Genomic DNA, 14,563 nt, shown 5'->3' with positions numbered 1-14,563 from the left:
ATTCTTCACTGTTTTTCCTTACTAACAGGCAAAGTCCAAAAGCAGTTGAAAGGACCCGAGAAGCTGTACCTTCATTCGGTCCCCTTGGAGTTGAAGCCAATGCCACGTCCTCCACCACAATCGTTGTTAGATGGGGGGAGGTTCCAAAAGAACACAGAAACGGCCAAATTGATGGTTACAAAGTGTATTATGGAGCTGCTAACCGCGGGGTGCAAGTGCAACATAAAACAATAAGCAACAATGCATCGTTCACAACGACTTTAACCGAACTTAGAAAATACGTTGTGTATCACATTCAAGTGTTGGCTTACACTCGATTGGGGGATGGAGCTCTTAGCACTCCGCCTGTTAGAATTCAAACATTCGAGGACACTCCTGGTGCTCCATCGAATGTTTCCTTCCCCGATGTATCCTTTTCGACAGCAAGAATAATTTGGGATGTTCCAGAAGAACCGAATGGAGAGATTCTAGCCTACAAAGTCACTTATTCATTGAACGGAAGTGCTAATTTGAATTATAGTAGAGAATTCTCTCCGACAGATAGGACATTCCGAGCAACCCAACTGTTAGCTGAAAGATATTACATATTTAGCGTAACAGCACAAACAAGACTAGGTTGGGGTAACACTGCTTCAGTTTTAGTATACACAACTAATAATCGGGAAAGACCACAATCCCCATCAGCGCCCCAGATATCCAGAAGCCAGATCCAAGCGCATCAGATTACGTTTAGCTGGACTCCAGGAAGAGATGGATTCGCTCCTCTACGTTACTACATAGTTCAGTTTCGAGAAAATGAGGGCCCTTGGACTTCGCTTCCGGAACGAGTTGATCCTTCAGTTAATTCCTACACGGCCCAGAATTTGAAACCTCACACTACATACCAATTCAGAATTCAGGCAACCAACGACTTGGGACCATCAACATTTAGCCAAGAAAGTATATTAGTGCGCACTCTTTCAGCGGCTCCTTCGCAAGGAGTAACTGGTTTGAGAGTTGTTCCGATAACCACTACTAGCGTTCGTGTTCACTGGAATCCTCTAGAGAAAGTTCTTTGGAATGGAGATGCTATAACTGGCGGTTATCGTGTCCTTTTCCAACAAATATCTGATTTCCCAACTGCTCTTCAAGCAACTCCCAAACAAGATGTAATGGGAATAAGCTCAGAATCGGTTATACTCACAGATCTAACTCAGGATCGTAACTATGAGATAGTCGTACTGCCATTCAACTCGCAGGGAACTGGTCCTGCAACTCCACCAGTTGCTGTTTACGTTGGGGAAGCTGTACCTACCGGAGAGCCAAGAGCTGTTGAAGCGGCTCCAATTTCTAGCACCGAAGTCAGACTTCGTTGGAAACCTCCTAAATTGAATATGCAAAATGGAGATTTGCTTGGCTATAAAATATTCTACCTAGTCACGGATTCTCCTCAAGAATTGGAAGAAGGACGAACACATGAAGAAGAAATCGAAGTCGTTCCAGCCTCAACAACGTCTCATAGCTTAGTGTTTTTGGATAAGTTTACGGAATATAAGATTCAAATCCTGGCTTTTAATCCGGCTGGTGATGGACCCCGCTCGGCAGCTATTACTGTTAAAACCCTACAAGGCTTGCCAGGACCGCCAGCAAATTTGAAATTTGACGAGATTACCATGCAAAGTTTAAAGGTATCTTGGGAGCCACCAAAGAAACGCAATGGAGAAATTTTAGGATATCTTGTCACGTACGAAACAACAGAAGAGAACGAAAGTAAGTAAAGTAAAAAGTGAGAAATCGAATTGCTTTTGATTATTTAAAACAATAGAGTCTACAAAAAAGCATTCTCTCCTTCCTGTAGAGTTTAGTAAACAAGTAAAACAGAAAGTCACAGGAACAAGTCTCTTCATTCAAACGCTCGAGGAGGAAGTTACATACACATTTACAGTACGTGCACAAACCATCGACTACGGTCCAGCGATTAGTGGAAACGTAACGACGGGTCCTCAGGAAGGTTCACCGATAGCTCCAAGGGATTTAATTCTATCGAAAGGAGTATCCAGTGTTGATATGCATTGGGTGAATGGTCCATCGGGACGGGGACCAATTCTCGGATACTACATCGAATGTAAAAAACGAGGTAAGCGAAGAAAGCATAAGTTTACGTTTGGCTAGGATTAGAAAAATGTCGTATAACGTTGAAATTTTCCTTTTTTTCTATTTTTCCATGATAAATAGAAAACGACAATTCGTATATTTGTAAGTACACTGGCTCTTTCGAACGATTATAATTGAATGTTGTGCCTTTTAGATGTTTTTGCATTCAACTTTCATGACATTGTTGTGTGCTGTTTTATTCGATTCACTAAGGACATTGATTGCATTTTTATTGATTTAAGTTTTCGCAGTGATTTTTGATTTAAACTGACAAAAATGAAATCACTGCATTCATTGATTTGCAGAAGTTCCATTATATCATTTACTTTTGTGCATTGACATTGCTTATTATTTTATTCGATCACCGTATATAAAACTACTCTTATCTAACACAGAATATTTTTCCTCACCATTGTATAATGAAGACCGCAAACTAATAAAGCGTTAGCAATTTGAATATTCACACCATTTGTGGTGTGATTCCATTACAAATTACTTCGAGCTGAAGCAATTGAATTTGGAAAATTTCGGCATAATTCATTACATAAATATTGAGTTGATAACTAAGTAATTGTATAGATTTTACCCTTAACCCCCTGATCATAAATAGCATTTCAAACACGCCTAATTGCCATCGTTCAAGGTTCGCCGAAATGTGCTTCAACTCCCCCTTCTTCCTCCTCCTCCTTCTTCTTGAGAACCCTAGACTCCTGGCACGACCTCCAATCATGGGGCGAGCCACTCGTCGACCACTTTTGGAGAGTGGGTTAGAGTACAAGGCGTAGCCAGCAATGGAATTGTTGCGCCTCCTTAAAGGGTGACCTATCTACTTCCACTTTCGCCTTCTAATCAACTTATCCCTTATCCTTACTGAGGGTGTCAGCCCTCTTCGGTGCCGTAAATAAGGATGAAATTAACCACACTCATCAGCAGAAGATGCCTACTGGATAAGGGTCCTCGGATATTGGACATTAATCGGTAAATTGCAAAAATTCTAGCCATATGCGGTGTTGCGAACCTGCTCGAAGATCTTCATGCCTATAATGATGTCGGGGTATTTTACTGCCGGCTTCGAGGAGACCATGTCTTCATCAACTTGATTAGTGAGGACTCCTTGGTCGGGACAACTACTTCGGCTTTCTCCAGAGTTGTGGAGATCGGAATGCCGCACTCGCAAGTTAGCCGTATCTCTCACCAACACGGCAGCAATCTCTGATATCTCGACATACCACGATGGTGAGTTCCTATCCCGGTGCTGCTCGCCAGGGATCAACAATTCAGCTCTTCTTTCTTGCACCATTTGCGTTATCAAGTGGTGAGCAGTTGCACTCCAACTTTGATTTTTCACTTTGTGTAACTCTTCTTTGAAGACCTGGAACCGGGAACATGAGCCATATCTTCCTTGCAAAGAACACAGAATTTTTCCCACTCGAAGGTCTTCACTTTGTGCCCAGGTTCGCCACACTTATGACAGAAAGTGCTTCTATCCTGCCCTTTGCAAGCTCTTGCTATATGCTCATAGACCCAGCGCTTAAAGCAGCGGTTCGAAATTGCCCTTCGTCTTACGCTGCAAATGATCCGCCCGATCTTTATTTTCCCGCAATGAAGAAGTTGGCTCACTGTCTTCTCAGGGACAATGACAATGGCCAATTTTTTTCCTCTGAAGTTGACAAATGCAGTTCCCGGCTTGAGGTTGCTCAGATTTGGGTAATCCCTTCTTGTTGCTTCCTCCAACTCTTCCGTACTTAATCTGGCCTGTCGCGGAAAACGTACTCTTCTTTTCGATCTTCGGCCCAAGTTCGACAAGTATACGGCGGTTCGAATCCACCGAAATGATTTACGTCCATCTCAGCGAGTTATAGTTTGGCGTTGTAGCGGATTTCTCGAAGAACTTGCACAAAAGATCTTCTTTCGTTCGGCTTGATAAGAAAGACCTTTGATCGTGATTTGATCCTTCTCTGTTTCTTTGGTGTTGATGATCCACGCAGATCCACGCTATTTTCCTCCTCTCAATTGTTTGTTCTCTTTCAGGTGGGCTGAGGCCACCGAGGGCTACAATAGGGATGTTTTTTTCTTTAACTCCTCTTCGCATGTCTTCCAACATTGATAAGTTGCAGGAGTTCCTCCAACCCTATTATACCATTTTTGACATCATAGAGATGCTTCGTTGGACGATGGTGGCAGCCTTCATTTTCCGTAAGATCATCCCGCACGTCTTGAAGAGCCTCTCTTCCCTTGTCTTTCGGATGAAATCCACCCTCTTCGGTGAGATGACTTACGTTTCCGCTTTGTTGGCGAGTTCGTCAATCGTTTTTCTCAACAAGTGAGTATCGCGCAGGTTGAAGCTTGCCTTTTTTTAGTGCCCCTTTTTCTGATCTCGAACTCAATGACGTCTGGTCTTTTTGTCCGCCAGAACCCTTGTCCCCCACAGTGTCACTCCCTTTTTCACTACTAGTCGCCTTCTCCGCTGGGACAGGGGCCTTTCTACTTTTTCAATAGTGGCACCTTCGATTTTAGCTGCCAGAAGCGGCGAGCGTGATGTATTGCCGCTTCTAAAAATTTCGGTAATTGCCAATTCTGTTGTGTTAAGTTTTGTTGGTGTTGTTAATGTTGTTATTACATTTTGGTTCCCAGCTGCAAGCCGCTCTCTCCGCTTGTAAGTGCAGTCGTCTTAAATGATCCTCGTGATTGTCTATGTGAGCAGAGAGGTCACGGGTGGGTTGCTACAAACCTTGCGGAAGTTTGTGTCCAAAATCAGGATCGGACGCTAGCCAGGAGTCGTATCTAAACTGAGACTGCACTTCCAACTTAATGCTGTCTTAGGTTTCAACGTTTTTATAGCCCTGCCAAAATTATTTTGGGGATGAAGGCAACTGTTGAACACCATTTCAACGAGATGTCACTCTGGTACAGTAAGGTAACAGAATCATCAACTCATGTGCAACCTATTCCGAATTGTTTACCAAATCATAAGCTCCTGCCATGCCCGGTTATCCTCGTCAGCGCCGCCAAACAAAAACCTTTATTCAAAATATTGGTCCTTGCTATCTACACATTTTTTCCATCTCTCGGGGAATTTATGGATCTCATGCCAATAAAATTGTTGGTCGTTCGAAGCAAACCACTCATCAAGACATTTTCGGACGTCTGCGCAAGAATCGAAGTGCTACTCAGCGAGCTAGTGGCCCATCGATAAAAACAGATGATAGTCGCATGGGGCCAGGTCTGGAGGTAATATCTTCCAGTTAAGCGTTTCTAAGTAGTTTCGAATTTTTTCCGAGGTGTGCGACGGAGCATTATCATTGGAGGAAAATTAGCTTTTCATGTCTCTGATCCCACCACACGCACAGCATCGTCTTCCGTCCGAAGCGATTTGGTCTTGCAGAAGATGTCGCTAGTTGGCCGGCATCAACCCACGATTTTTTTTCGTTTAAGATTTTCGAAATAAATTTACTTTTCGTCGCCAGTCATAATCCGTTGCAAAAACAAGATTTCGCATGTGTTTTGGCGCCGCTCCATCTGTGTATCGTTCAATTCATGCGGCACCCATTTTCCGATCTTTTGAACCTTACCCATTGCACGTAGCCTCATAGAAACGGCTTGTTGAGAAACACCTAATTGCTTGGCAGGCATTTTATGCGTTTGAGTATCGTCCCCGTCCAAAAGAGTCTCCAATTCGTAGTCCTTAACTTTCCTGGGCCGATTTTCACGCTCTTTATCGCTTAGATTGAAATCTTGGATCTTTGAACCGACAGAACCAGTCTCGGCACGATGCGATTCATGCGAAATTGAAGCAAAAAAATAAAGCTTCCCCCAAATGCTTTTTTATGCGAACAAAACTGGGCATGATTATTGAAGAAAAAGAATATGTTTTTGCATGAAATTGCTGATGATATGGACTGACAATTGTTGACAAATGTCGTACTAAAAAAAAATATGGCGTGCTCATAGCAGCTTGATACGTTCACTGACGCTATCTGTGAGCAAACAGAGGATTTAGGCTTGTACATCTGGTACAGGTCATTGAAGGAATCAGTGTTGAAATATTTTTTTAGGGCATCAAATATTTTCTAGATTCTATAATATTTCTTTCACATTTTTGGGAACACAACGGTTAGTTTCAGTAAATACTGAATATATGTTTAGTAATTGCTGAATTTTAACCACTGAAAATACACAATCCCTATAGAATCCCATCAATCTGATGCCATGTTTTTTCGTCCTCTACATCGCCCGAAGCGTTCGTACTAAACCTTTGGTTGACGCTGGGCGAAGGTTATCAATCTTTTCAAAAAGAATGATTTTCGCCTGTTTCACAATCAAATATCTTTGCGTTCGATTGAAAGGTTTTTTTCCAACTTTAAACCTTACCTCGAGCTATTTTAAATGCATCGCGAGGCACATATACAGTGCTTTGAACGTTTACCATTGTCGACTTTATTTGGTCGGCCAAACGTTTCCACGTCCTTGTAAAAAAATTGAATAAAAAAATCCCCGAAATAACTTTGATAGTGCAACTATCAATATCACGGATTATTACTTTTTATGAGTGTAGAATGAATCTTTTTTCTTTATAAAAGGGATAAAGGCAAGTTGCATGCTTTATATTATCTTCTTTTCTGCTATCCTTAGAAATCAATAAACGACACCTTCCAGGCAATTATATGTTTCGCTTACTACTCGATGTTGAGATACCAAATTGGTAAAATAATTACCGAAATAACTCGGTTTGATACGAACTAATCCTACCTTGAAAAACTTGGAGGACGACTTGAAAAGTGCCCTTTTTATTTAATAAAATAACACATCATTTTTGTATATAATCAAGGAAAAATGGAATTTTGTAATGAAATTAGATGTGGGTGAAGAAGAGAGCAGGACACAATCCCGTCTACTAAATCTCTCGCAACTCCGTTTCGCGAAGTACGAGGTTAGACAATTAGGTAATGAGACTGATTCCATAAAGACCGTATATTCTACAACTCTGCCATCCGCTTCAAACCCTTGGGCAGCTATGCAGCGATTCCAGCGCGTTTTTCACTCTCCGTAATATTTCTGGAACGCTTCGACTGGGATGTCCGCGAGTACCCTCATCACGGCCGCTTGGATGTCCATAATTGACTCAAAATGGGTTCCTTTGACCGATTTTGTTCCAGGGAACAAAAAAAGTCACAGGGTGACATATCGGGCGAATAACGCCGCTGTTGCTTTAGAGACTAAACACTGGGAGACGCTGGGGGTGGTGTGGCACGGCGCGTTGTCGTGATGAAGGATCCAGTTACGAGCGTGTCTGGGCGAGTACTTGGCGATAGTAGACTCGATTTACCGTTTGCCCGGCGGAACAAATTCTTTGTGGACGATTCCACGGCTGTCAAAAAAGGTAATAATCATCGTTTTTACCTTCAACTTGCTCATGTGAGTTTTTTTCGGGTGGGGGCGTGCGGAGACAACCATTATGAGCTTTGGCGTTTGGTTTCTGGGTCGTATTGGAAAAACCAGCTCTCATCGTCTGTAATAACTCGATTTAGCAGCATGGGATCGTTTTCCACTTGTTCCAAACAGTCTTCTGCGACGGTCAATCGATGCTGCTTCTGCTCCTCAGAAAGGTTCTTTGGAACCATCTTCCCGGACAACTTTTTCATCCCGAAATCATCTGTTAAAATTTGTCTGACTGTTTCACGGTTCATACCCAGTACCGAGGCCAATATTCGAACTACTAAACGCCGATCTTCACGGATTAGGGCGCGCAAACGCTGCCCATTCGCGTCAGTCCGCACCTCGACTGGTCTCCCACTCCGCGCCTCGTCTTCCACGTTTTCACGCCCCTCCTTAAACTCTTCATGCCATCGAAACACCTGGGCACGACTAAGAGCACTATTTCCATGCACATTTACAATTTTAGCGTACGTTTTCGAAGCTGTTTCGCTCAATCTGGCGCAAAATTTTATCACGACGCGTTGCTCTAGATTTCGTTTCTCCATTTTCTTGACGAGCACCACCAACACACGTCTACTCAACACGACACAGCAGGCGAACTAAACAAGCTGGAGTGATGGTGAATATATCAATGGAGAGGGGAAGGATACCGGGGAAGGGGAAGGAAATTTGAAGGTTGCAGGTTTACCACCAGCGCGGCAATAAAATCAGTCTCATTACTTAATTGTTTAACATCTGGCCTTTGCGATATTAGCCCGAAAACGATTCATGATCCTGCTGAACCCGAACTCGGGTCTGCTTCCGGAGATCAGTCCCAGATAATCGATCACGGGATTTTTCTCTGAGAGCGCCCAAAGTCCAATGCGTACAGTTGTTGAAGTTAGAAGGTTTTTTGGAAGCCTGGTTGAAGAGAGTATTTTCCTTATTGGTTAAAATTGGTTGGTTCCCGAAATGCATGCTACTCTCTAGAACCTGCTTATTTTGTCCAACGCAGATGTTAACCAATTGAGTTAGTCAGACTTTGCAGAGGACGTGACTGTAGTCGAATCTAATTTGAGCCCCTCTTCCCCATTCGCAACTATGTTCATCACAATTGACACCATTTCTGTATTGCGTTCCATGCCTGTATGTTTTGTTCATTGTTTTTGTATTGCACTCACATACCTTCAAATTTCACGTCTATTCATTAATTTTCCAATATTTTAGTTACACTTTTGACTAATTATTTTTCTTTTCTAATTTTCAAGACGATTCACGATGGGAAACAATATCGAAAACTACATCCGGACCTGTACAGGACTTTTCCGTCAGCTTCCAGAGCTTACTGCCATCAACTGCCTACACATTTCGTGTGATCTCCTATAATAAATATGGCATTTCCTATCCAGTTGTATCAAAAGATACAATTCTGACCCCATCGAAACTATATCTAGAATACGGTTATCTACAACATAAGCCATTTTATCGACAAACATGGTTTATGGTGGCCTTGGCCGCTACATCTATTGTGATAATTATAATGGTAATAGCCGTTTTGTGTGTGAAGAGCAAGAGCCATAAATATAAACGTAAGTATTTAGATTTTAAGATAGAAACATGACAGATTTGAGTTAGGAATTGATGAAAGAAGCCCACGTAGACTGAAAACTTATCGATAATGGTCCTTCGCCAACATAAACATAATCTTCATGGCTGAAACAAACAACCAGTCAGCAATTATTTGTGTATCTGGAATAGAGTATATAAAGCCACCTTTTTGTCGTCACAGATAAAATAGTTTCAAAGTACATTTTACATCAGAAGTTCGCATTTTTGTGCTGCGGTGGATAGTCAACAAAGTTCAGTTTAAAATACCATTTCCTACAACTGATTCATGGAAAAGGGAAAAGAAAATTCTTGAAAGAACTCGGAAAATAAGGAATGCAAATCATATAAGTTTAAAAACTTTTTAAAGTACAATTAGCTGAACGATAAAGTAAGAAAATTCAGTGGAAGGGGGTTTTCCGATGAAGGGCTCAGTTTAACTAAGTTATTTCATGTTTTACTGGTGAAAGTAAACTTGATTTTGAGAAGAAGACCTAACTTGCTTCTTTCTAGTTAGTTACTGAGTTTGTTCTGGTCATAGTTGAAAGTTTCCTTTGGGGAACACATAAAACAGAAGATACGAACTCGTCAGATGCTACCTTACCTCCGCCCTACGGAGCAACGTAACCAAAAGCTGCAGGTATGCTTGTCCCCGAATGTATAAATTCAAAAAAACCGACATGGATGTGAATTATAATGACTGCTTTAGCCGACCCAAGGAGGCCTGTCGTCCCCTGACGTTGAGGCTATAATAATGTCGGCCTTGCTCGAGGACTTCGAAGGGGCTCTCATAAGGTAGCTACAGCGGCTTCCGAGTAGCGTCTCTCCTAATTAAGATGTACGTACAGGATTCGAGATCCCTGGGCACGTCAGTCACGTTTTTTGCGTGGTTGACGGGTGGCAGTTTTGCCATCGCGTCCTTGAACAGAGGCAACCGACAAGTAGCATTGAATCCCGACCTAATATTGAAAACACGGTCGCTGGGGAGTCTCAGATTCTCCCCATACACCATCTCCGCGGGACTTGCACCAAACTCTTCGCAATTGGCTGTTCGGAGGCCAAGAAGAACGATTGCAGGACCTGCGTCCAAGAGGGATTGTCTTGGGCCATTTTAGTGGCCTTCAGCGTCCTGTGCCACCTTGCGAGCATCTCATAGGAGTGGTTATCCGGTGGCGTCTAAAGTCGAAAAGTTGGCCCAATTCTGAGAAAAGGGAGGACTCAAACTGCATTCCCTGGTCGGTGATTATAATTGCCGGCACACCAAAGTGTGGAATCCATTCTCGACAGAGAGCCTTTGCACAAGATTATGCAGTAATGTCTTTCAAAGGTATTGCCGCAGGCCACTCTGTGAACCTATCGATGATTGTGAAGCAATACCTGAAACTGTGCGAGTCTCGCAAAGGGCAAATGAATGAGGGAACACTACTACCTCTTTTTTCACATGCTTTGTAGTTTTACACTTCGGACATGCAATGCACTGTCTGGCCCATGAATTAATGTCCTTCTTCATAGACGGCTAGAAACACTTCGTGGTGACTAACCGATTAGTTGTCCGAATGCCTCGGTACGCTAGATCGTGAACGGCGTGAAATACTTCCTTTCGGAAATCAGGCGGAATATATAGCCTTGGACCCTTGTCTGAGGTCTCACAGTATATACTAGATGTTGGACCGGAAATAGGAGACTCTAAACGTATATTTGGAGTTTTCCCTCAAGCTCTGAAGAATTGTGTCGTCATTCTGCGACTCGGCGATTGCTGGAAAATCGACGGTGGCGGGGATCTTGACGTAAATTATCGGACTCAGAGGAAGACGCGAGCAGAACATCATCCAACCATACGAAACAGAAATTGAGGTTTCGCTGCACCGAGTGGATGAATCTCTGAAAGGTTTGCGCCACGTTACACAGTCCAAAAGTCATCATAGTGAACTCGAAGAGTCCGAAAGGTGGCGTTTTCGGAATGTCTTCGGGAGCTACGGGGATTTGATGGAACGCCTTGGCTAAGTCCAAGGTCGAGACAGTACAACAGTTTGCGATAGAGTGCGCAAAATCGTGGATGATTGGGATGGGGTATCGGTCTGAAAACATCTCCATTCGCCATTGAGTTTAGGGACCATGTGAAGTGGCGAAGACCAACAACCACTGGACCTGCATTGTCGCAGGACACCTTACCAACCAAGTGAACCTCATGGATTTCGACCGCGATGACAGCTAGTGTATTCAGAGACCCCGAATCCGCACACGCCAGGATGGCCTGCGTACTTTCTGCAGCCACAACGACTGTAGCGGCTCAGTGCCGACTTTGTCAATAACCAACTGCTTCATCTCACGCAGCAGTTGGCTTGGTGCATGGTCACTCAGCATTAGGTCTATTAGTAAGCCGTTAAATTTAGCCATCTCACTTACAGGTGTTTTACGAGCTGCTCTTTTAACTTCCTATAAAAGCAGTCCTTGAGAACATAGGAGGCAAGCCCAACTGCCTCCTCGTCCATCCCAACCAACGCGTAATTGAAACGAACGGCACCACTGTGACGCCGGCGAAAGTGAATTGGCCCTTGAGTTGGAGGAACCATGCTGCCGGGCTCCTACGCCTAAACGGCGGCACCCGTACGGCCACGGTAATTACCACGGGACTTGCCTCTATTCCGGAGGACATTGTTTAGCGGAAGCGAACAACCCAAGAGAAAGAACGCGTAAGTGAAGTTCGAGACTGAAAGAAGACGGCAGCTCAGGGTCCCCCTTTTAAATGTTAATTAGCCGGAGCTTTGCCAATTTATAGCCAAGTCACCACGGGTCCTCGTTGATTGGGTTCTATCAGCCGCTAGCTTTGTTTTTATTTATCGCGTTACGGAGTCTGCTTTTTACTAGTCTGTAGCCTGCTTTGTGTATGCCTTCTCACGGGTGTGTAAACATTGTGCCTACAACGCTACTACTCCCGAAATCCTTTTCAGCGTAACTCTGTCGAGAGCTTCGGTGATTTTTCCCATGTTCACCTTCCAGGCGTTCCACGCGCAAGGAGAGCGCCAGGTTAGTGTATGCTGACAAATAGCGTCAACCGCTTCAACGCGATGTACTGCTGGTCACTTGCCAAGAAGTGTCTAAGAACTCGCCGCCCGCTTACCAACATTTCAAGAGATTCCGATGCAAAAGTTATGTCTGGAATGTTTCCTTCGCAGCAGTTCCTTCGCCGCCATTTCCAGGAACTGGGTGAGGTGTGTCCTATTCAAGGTCCGTAGCACCTCATCTTCTTCCAGGATTCACCCCTCCGTGCCTAGAGCGGTGTCCTCCATGGCATCAAGTTTGCGTCGAAAGTCCGACATCGTCTCATTCGGCGTTAAGTAAACGCTAAAAAACGTTCTCCCTAAACAGCAAATCCAGACAAACCCATTCCCTAGGCAGTAGGCAAGAACCCAAAGTCGAATGCCGTCTCGAATGCAGATGGCAGCCGTACCCAATAAATCGAGATGCCATGAACCCGGGTCCTTATTTCGTTGTTGACCACTGATTAGCATTACATCAACTTTTACTTCCGCAGCGCTAGCAGCTCGTGAACGATTGCATTCCGGTGCATGCTTATTTGTAGGTTGCGGATCAAACTAGTCGCTTCCTAGCTCTTCCTAATTCCGCCCGTCCTGAAGACCCCAGTGTGTGCAAATCTTTCACCAGACGCGCCACAATTCTTGCAGAGAACTCAATTCTCGTTTTCGTGGAAGATTAACGCTCGGTAACCTACCTGACCGTATTTGCGGCATGCTGTCCTATCGATAAGTTGCAGGCGGGTATCCATAGACCAGATATCGGTAACACTTGACGGGGGCTATCCGCATTAAGGAGTTTCCTCGCGTTTTGCGCAGCGATTTCCACAACAGCGAATTTTTCGTGTCGAGCATTCCCAGAAGTGATACCTATCCGAGCATTATCTCTTGACATTCAAACTTTATGGTCTCCTTCGCTTCATCCTTTTGAGGCAATCAAGATCCCGGATTTCTAAAGCGCATATAGGCTCTAGACTAGAAACGAAAATATTCTGCTCCAGTAGCCCCTTGACTGCTTCGCAGAACGTACTCTCGCTAGTTCATTTCGGGCCTACTTCAGCGAAGATTTCGCCACCCTTCGTTTTCTGTATGGGCTCCACTGTTTTCGAGCTTCATCTTGTAGCGAATTTCACTGAGGACAATCTTCCATCGGGCTAAGGAGCAGAGTCTACGGTGTACTCTTCCTTCGCTTCCTCGTCTTTTCGATTAGTGGTTTTCCATTCACAGCTTCCTTGTATTTGGACAGATGGGTTTCTAACAGCGTAGCATATTGTTTCATTTTGTCGTTCTTTGCCTTCTTTTTTTGAACCCTGGAAACTACGCGGATAAAGTCTCCTTTTCAGGTGCATCTTCCTCTTTCTCTCACGTTCGCTTTGCAGTGGGCTGTCTGCGATTCGTTTGACACTTACAGGGTTCTCAGCGGGAAATGCGGCTGTTTCTGCTTTTTGTGCGTCTTCCGCTTCGAAAAGCGGTTCAGTAGTTCCTCGAGTTACATCAGCCCGTCTTCTGGAGAAACGTTGCCGACCGCATACACTTCACCACTGGTGCGCGTTTCCTGATGAGCCTTTCCTCTTCGGCTGCAATTAGGACGATTGACCTGCTCAGTTTTAGCGATTTTGCCCAGTATTTTTCTGGAATAGGAACACTGCATGGTACTGGAGTGTCCAGCCCCGCCCAGGAAACTGCGTCACTTTGCGAGGCTTTCTCTCTGTTTGGGCGTCTCGATATCACATCGGGTGTTTCAGCCGTCGCTGCTTTTTTGGTTGCTATTGCATCGATTTTTTGGTTTATTTTATTTTTATTTTTATTCTTCATGGGTTTTTTTAACAGCACATTGTGTACAAAGGAGCGGGGCGCAATAGTCAAAGACAGGTGTACCCTCGAGGACAAAGCCTTACCCCAGTTCTCTGAGGCCAAACCTACATTTAATTGCTTCCGGAACTCATGGATGGATCATCGCTCGCTGAAGACAACGTGGTCTACTAATACCGGTTCGATGCGCACTATCTAACCAGATTCCCGAAGCGGCTGGCTCCTGATACAAGTCGCAACTATCACGTTTTCAGAACTACGCTCACATTACTCCATCGACGTTGGCAGAGAGTTGTCGACGGTCCCGAGGACTCTCAGTGTGTTCCGGCTTGTACCAGTCATTCGCAGTTCGCTCTTCATCGAGAGAGTTTCTCAAGCCTACTTCCTAAGATGCAAGTATACTGCCAACTAGGGGGTCAGAATTACTTACTCGTGCACCTCAAGGACGTCACTCCGCATATCGTGAGCGATCTGTTAACGATTGCAGACGACCTCCGGTATACGATAGCTTCTCTGACCAACGCACTGGTGGAATTTATGGCGGAGGCTACCTTACATCTCTG

At 44.2% G+C, this 14,563-nt stretch overlaps 1 protein-coding gene across 11 annotated transcripts in view; it reads left to right on the top strand.

Annotated features, from left to right (window-relative positions):
* LOC119656708 (protein sidekick) overlaps positions 1-14,563 on the top strand; it is a 475,605-nt gene that overhangs the window by 458,834 nt on the left and 2,208 nt on the right. For 7 of the 11 annotated variants that reach the window (XM_038063218.1, XM_038063227.1, XM_038063226.1 and 4 more), the window contains 4 exons: positions 29-1,749; positions 1,838-2,116; positions 2,215-2,235; positions 8,817-9,137. In XM_038063218.1, the coding sequence (XP_037919146.1) occupies positions 29-1,749; positions 1,838-2,116; positions 2,215-2,235; positions 8,817-9,137 (2,342 nt within the window). The remainder of the gene's footprint in view (positions 1-28; positions 1,750-1,837; positions 2,117-2,214; positions 2,236-8,816; positions 9,138-14,563) is intronic. The other 4 variants (XM_038063229.1, XM_038063228.1, XM_038063225.1 and 1 more) reach the window with 1 other exon arrangement.

The sequence above is a fragment of the Hermetia illucens genome, chromosome 5 (genome assembly GCF_905115235.1).
Source record: "Hermetia illucens chromosome 5, iHerIll2.2.curated.20191125, whole genome shotgun sequence".
NCBI lineage: Eukaryota > Metazoa > Arthropoda > Insecta > Diptera > Stratiomyidae > Hermetia > Hermetia illucens.
Note: the sequence above shows the minus strand (reverse complement) of the source record. Positions and strands in the feature narration are given on the sequence as shown.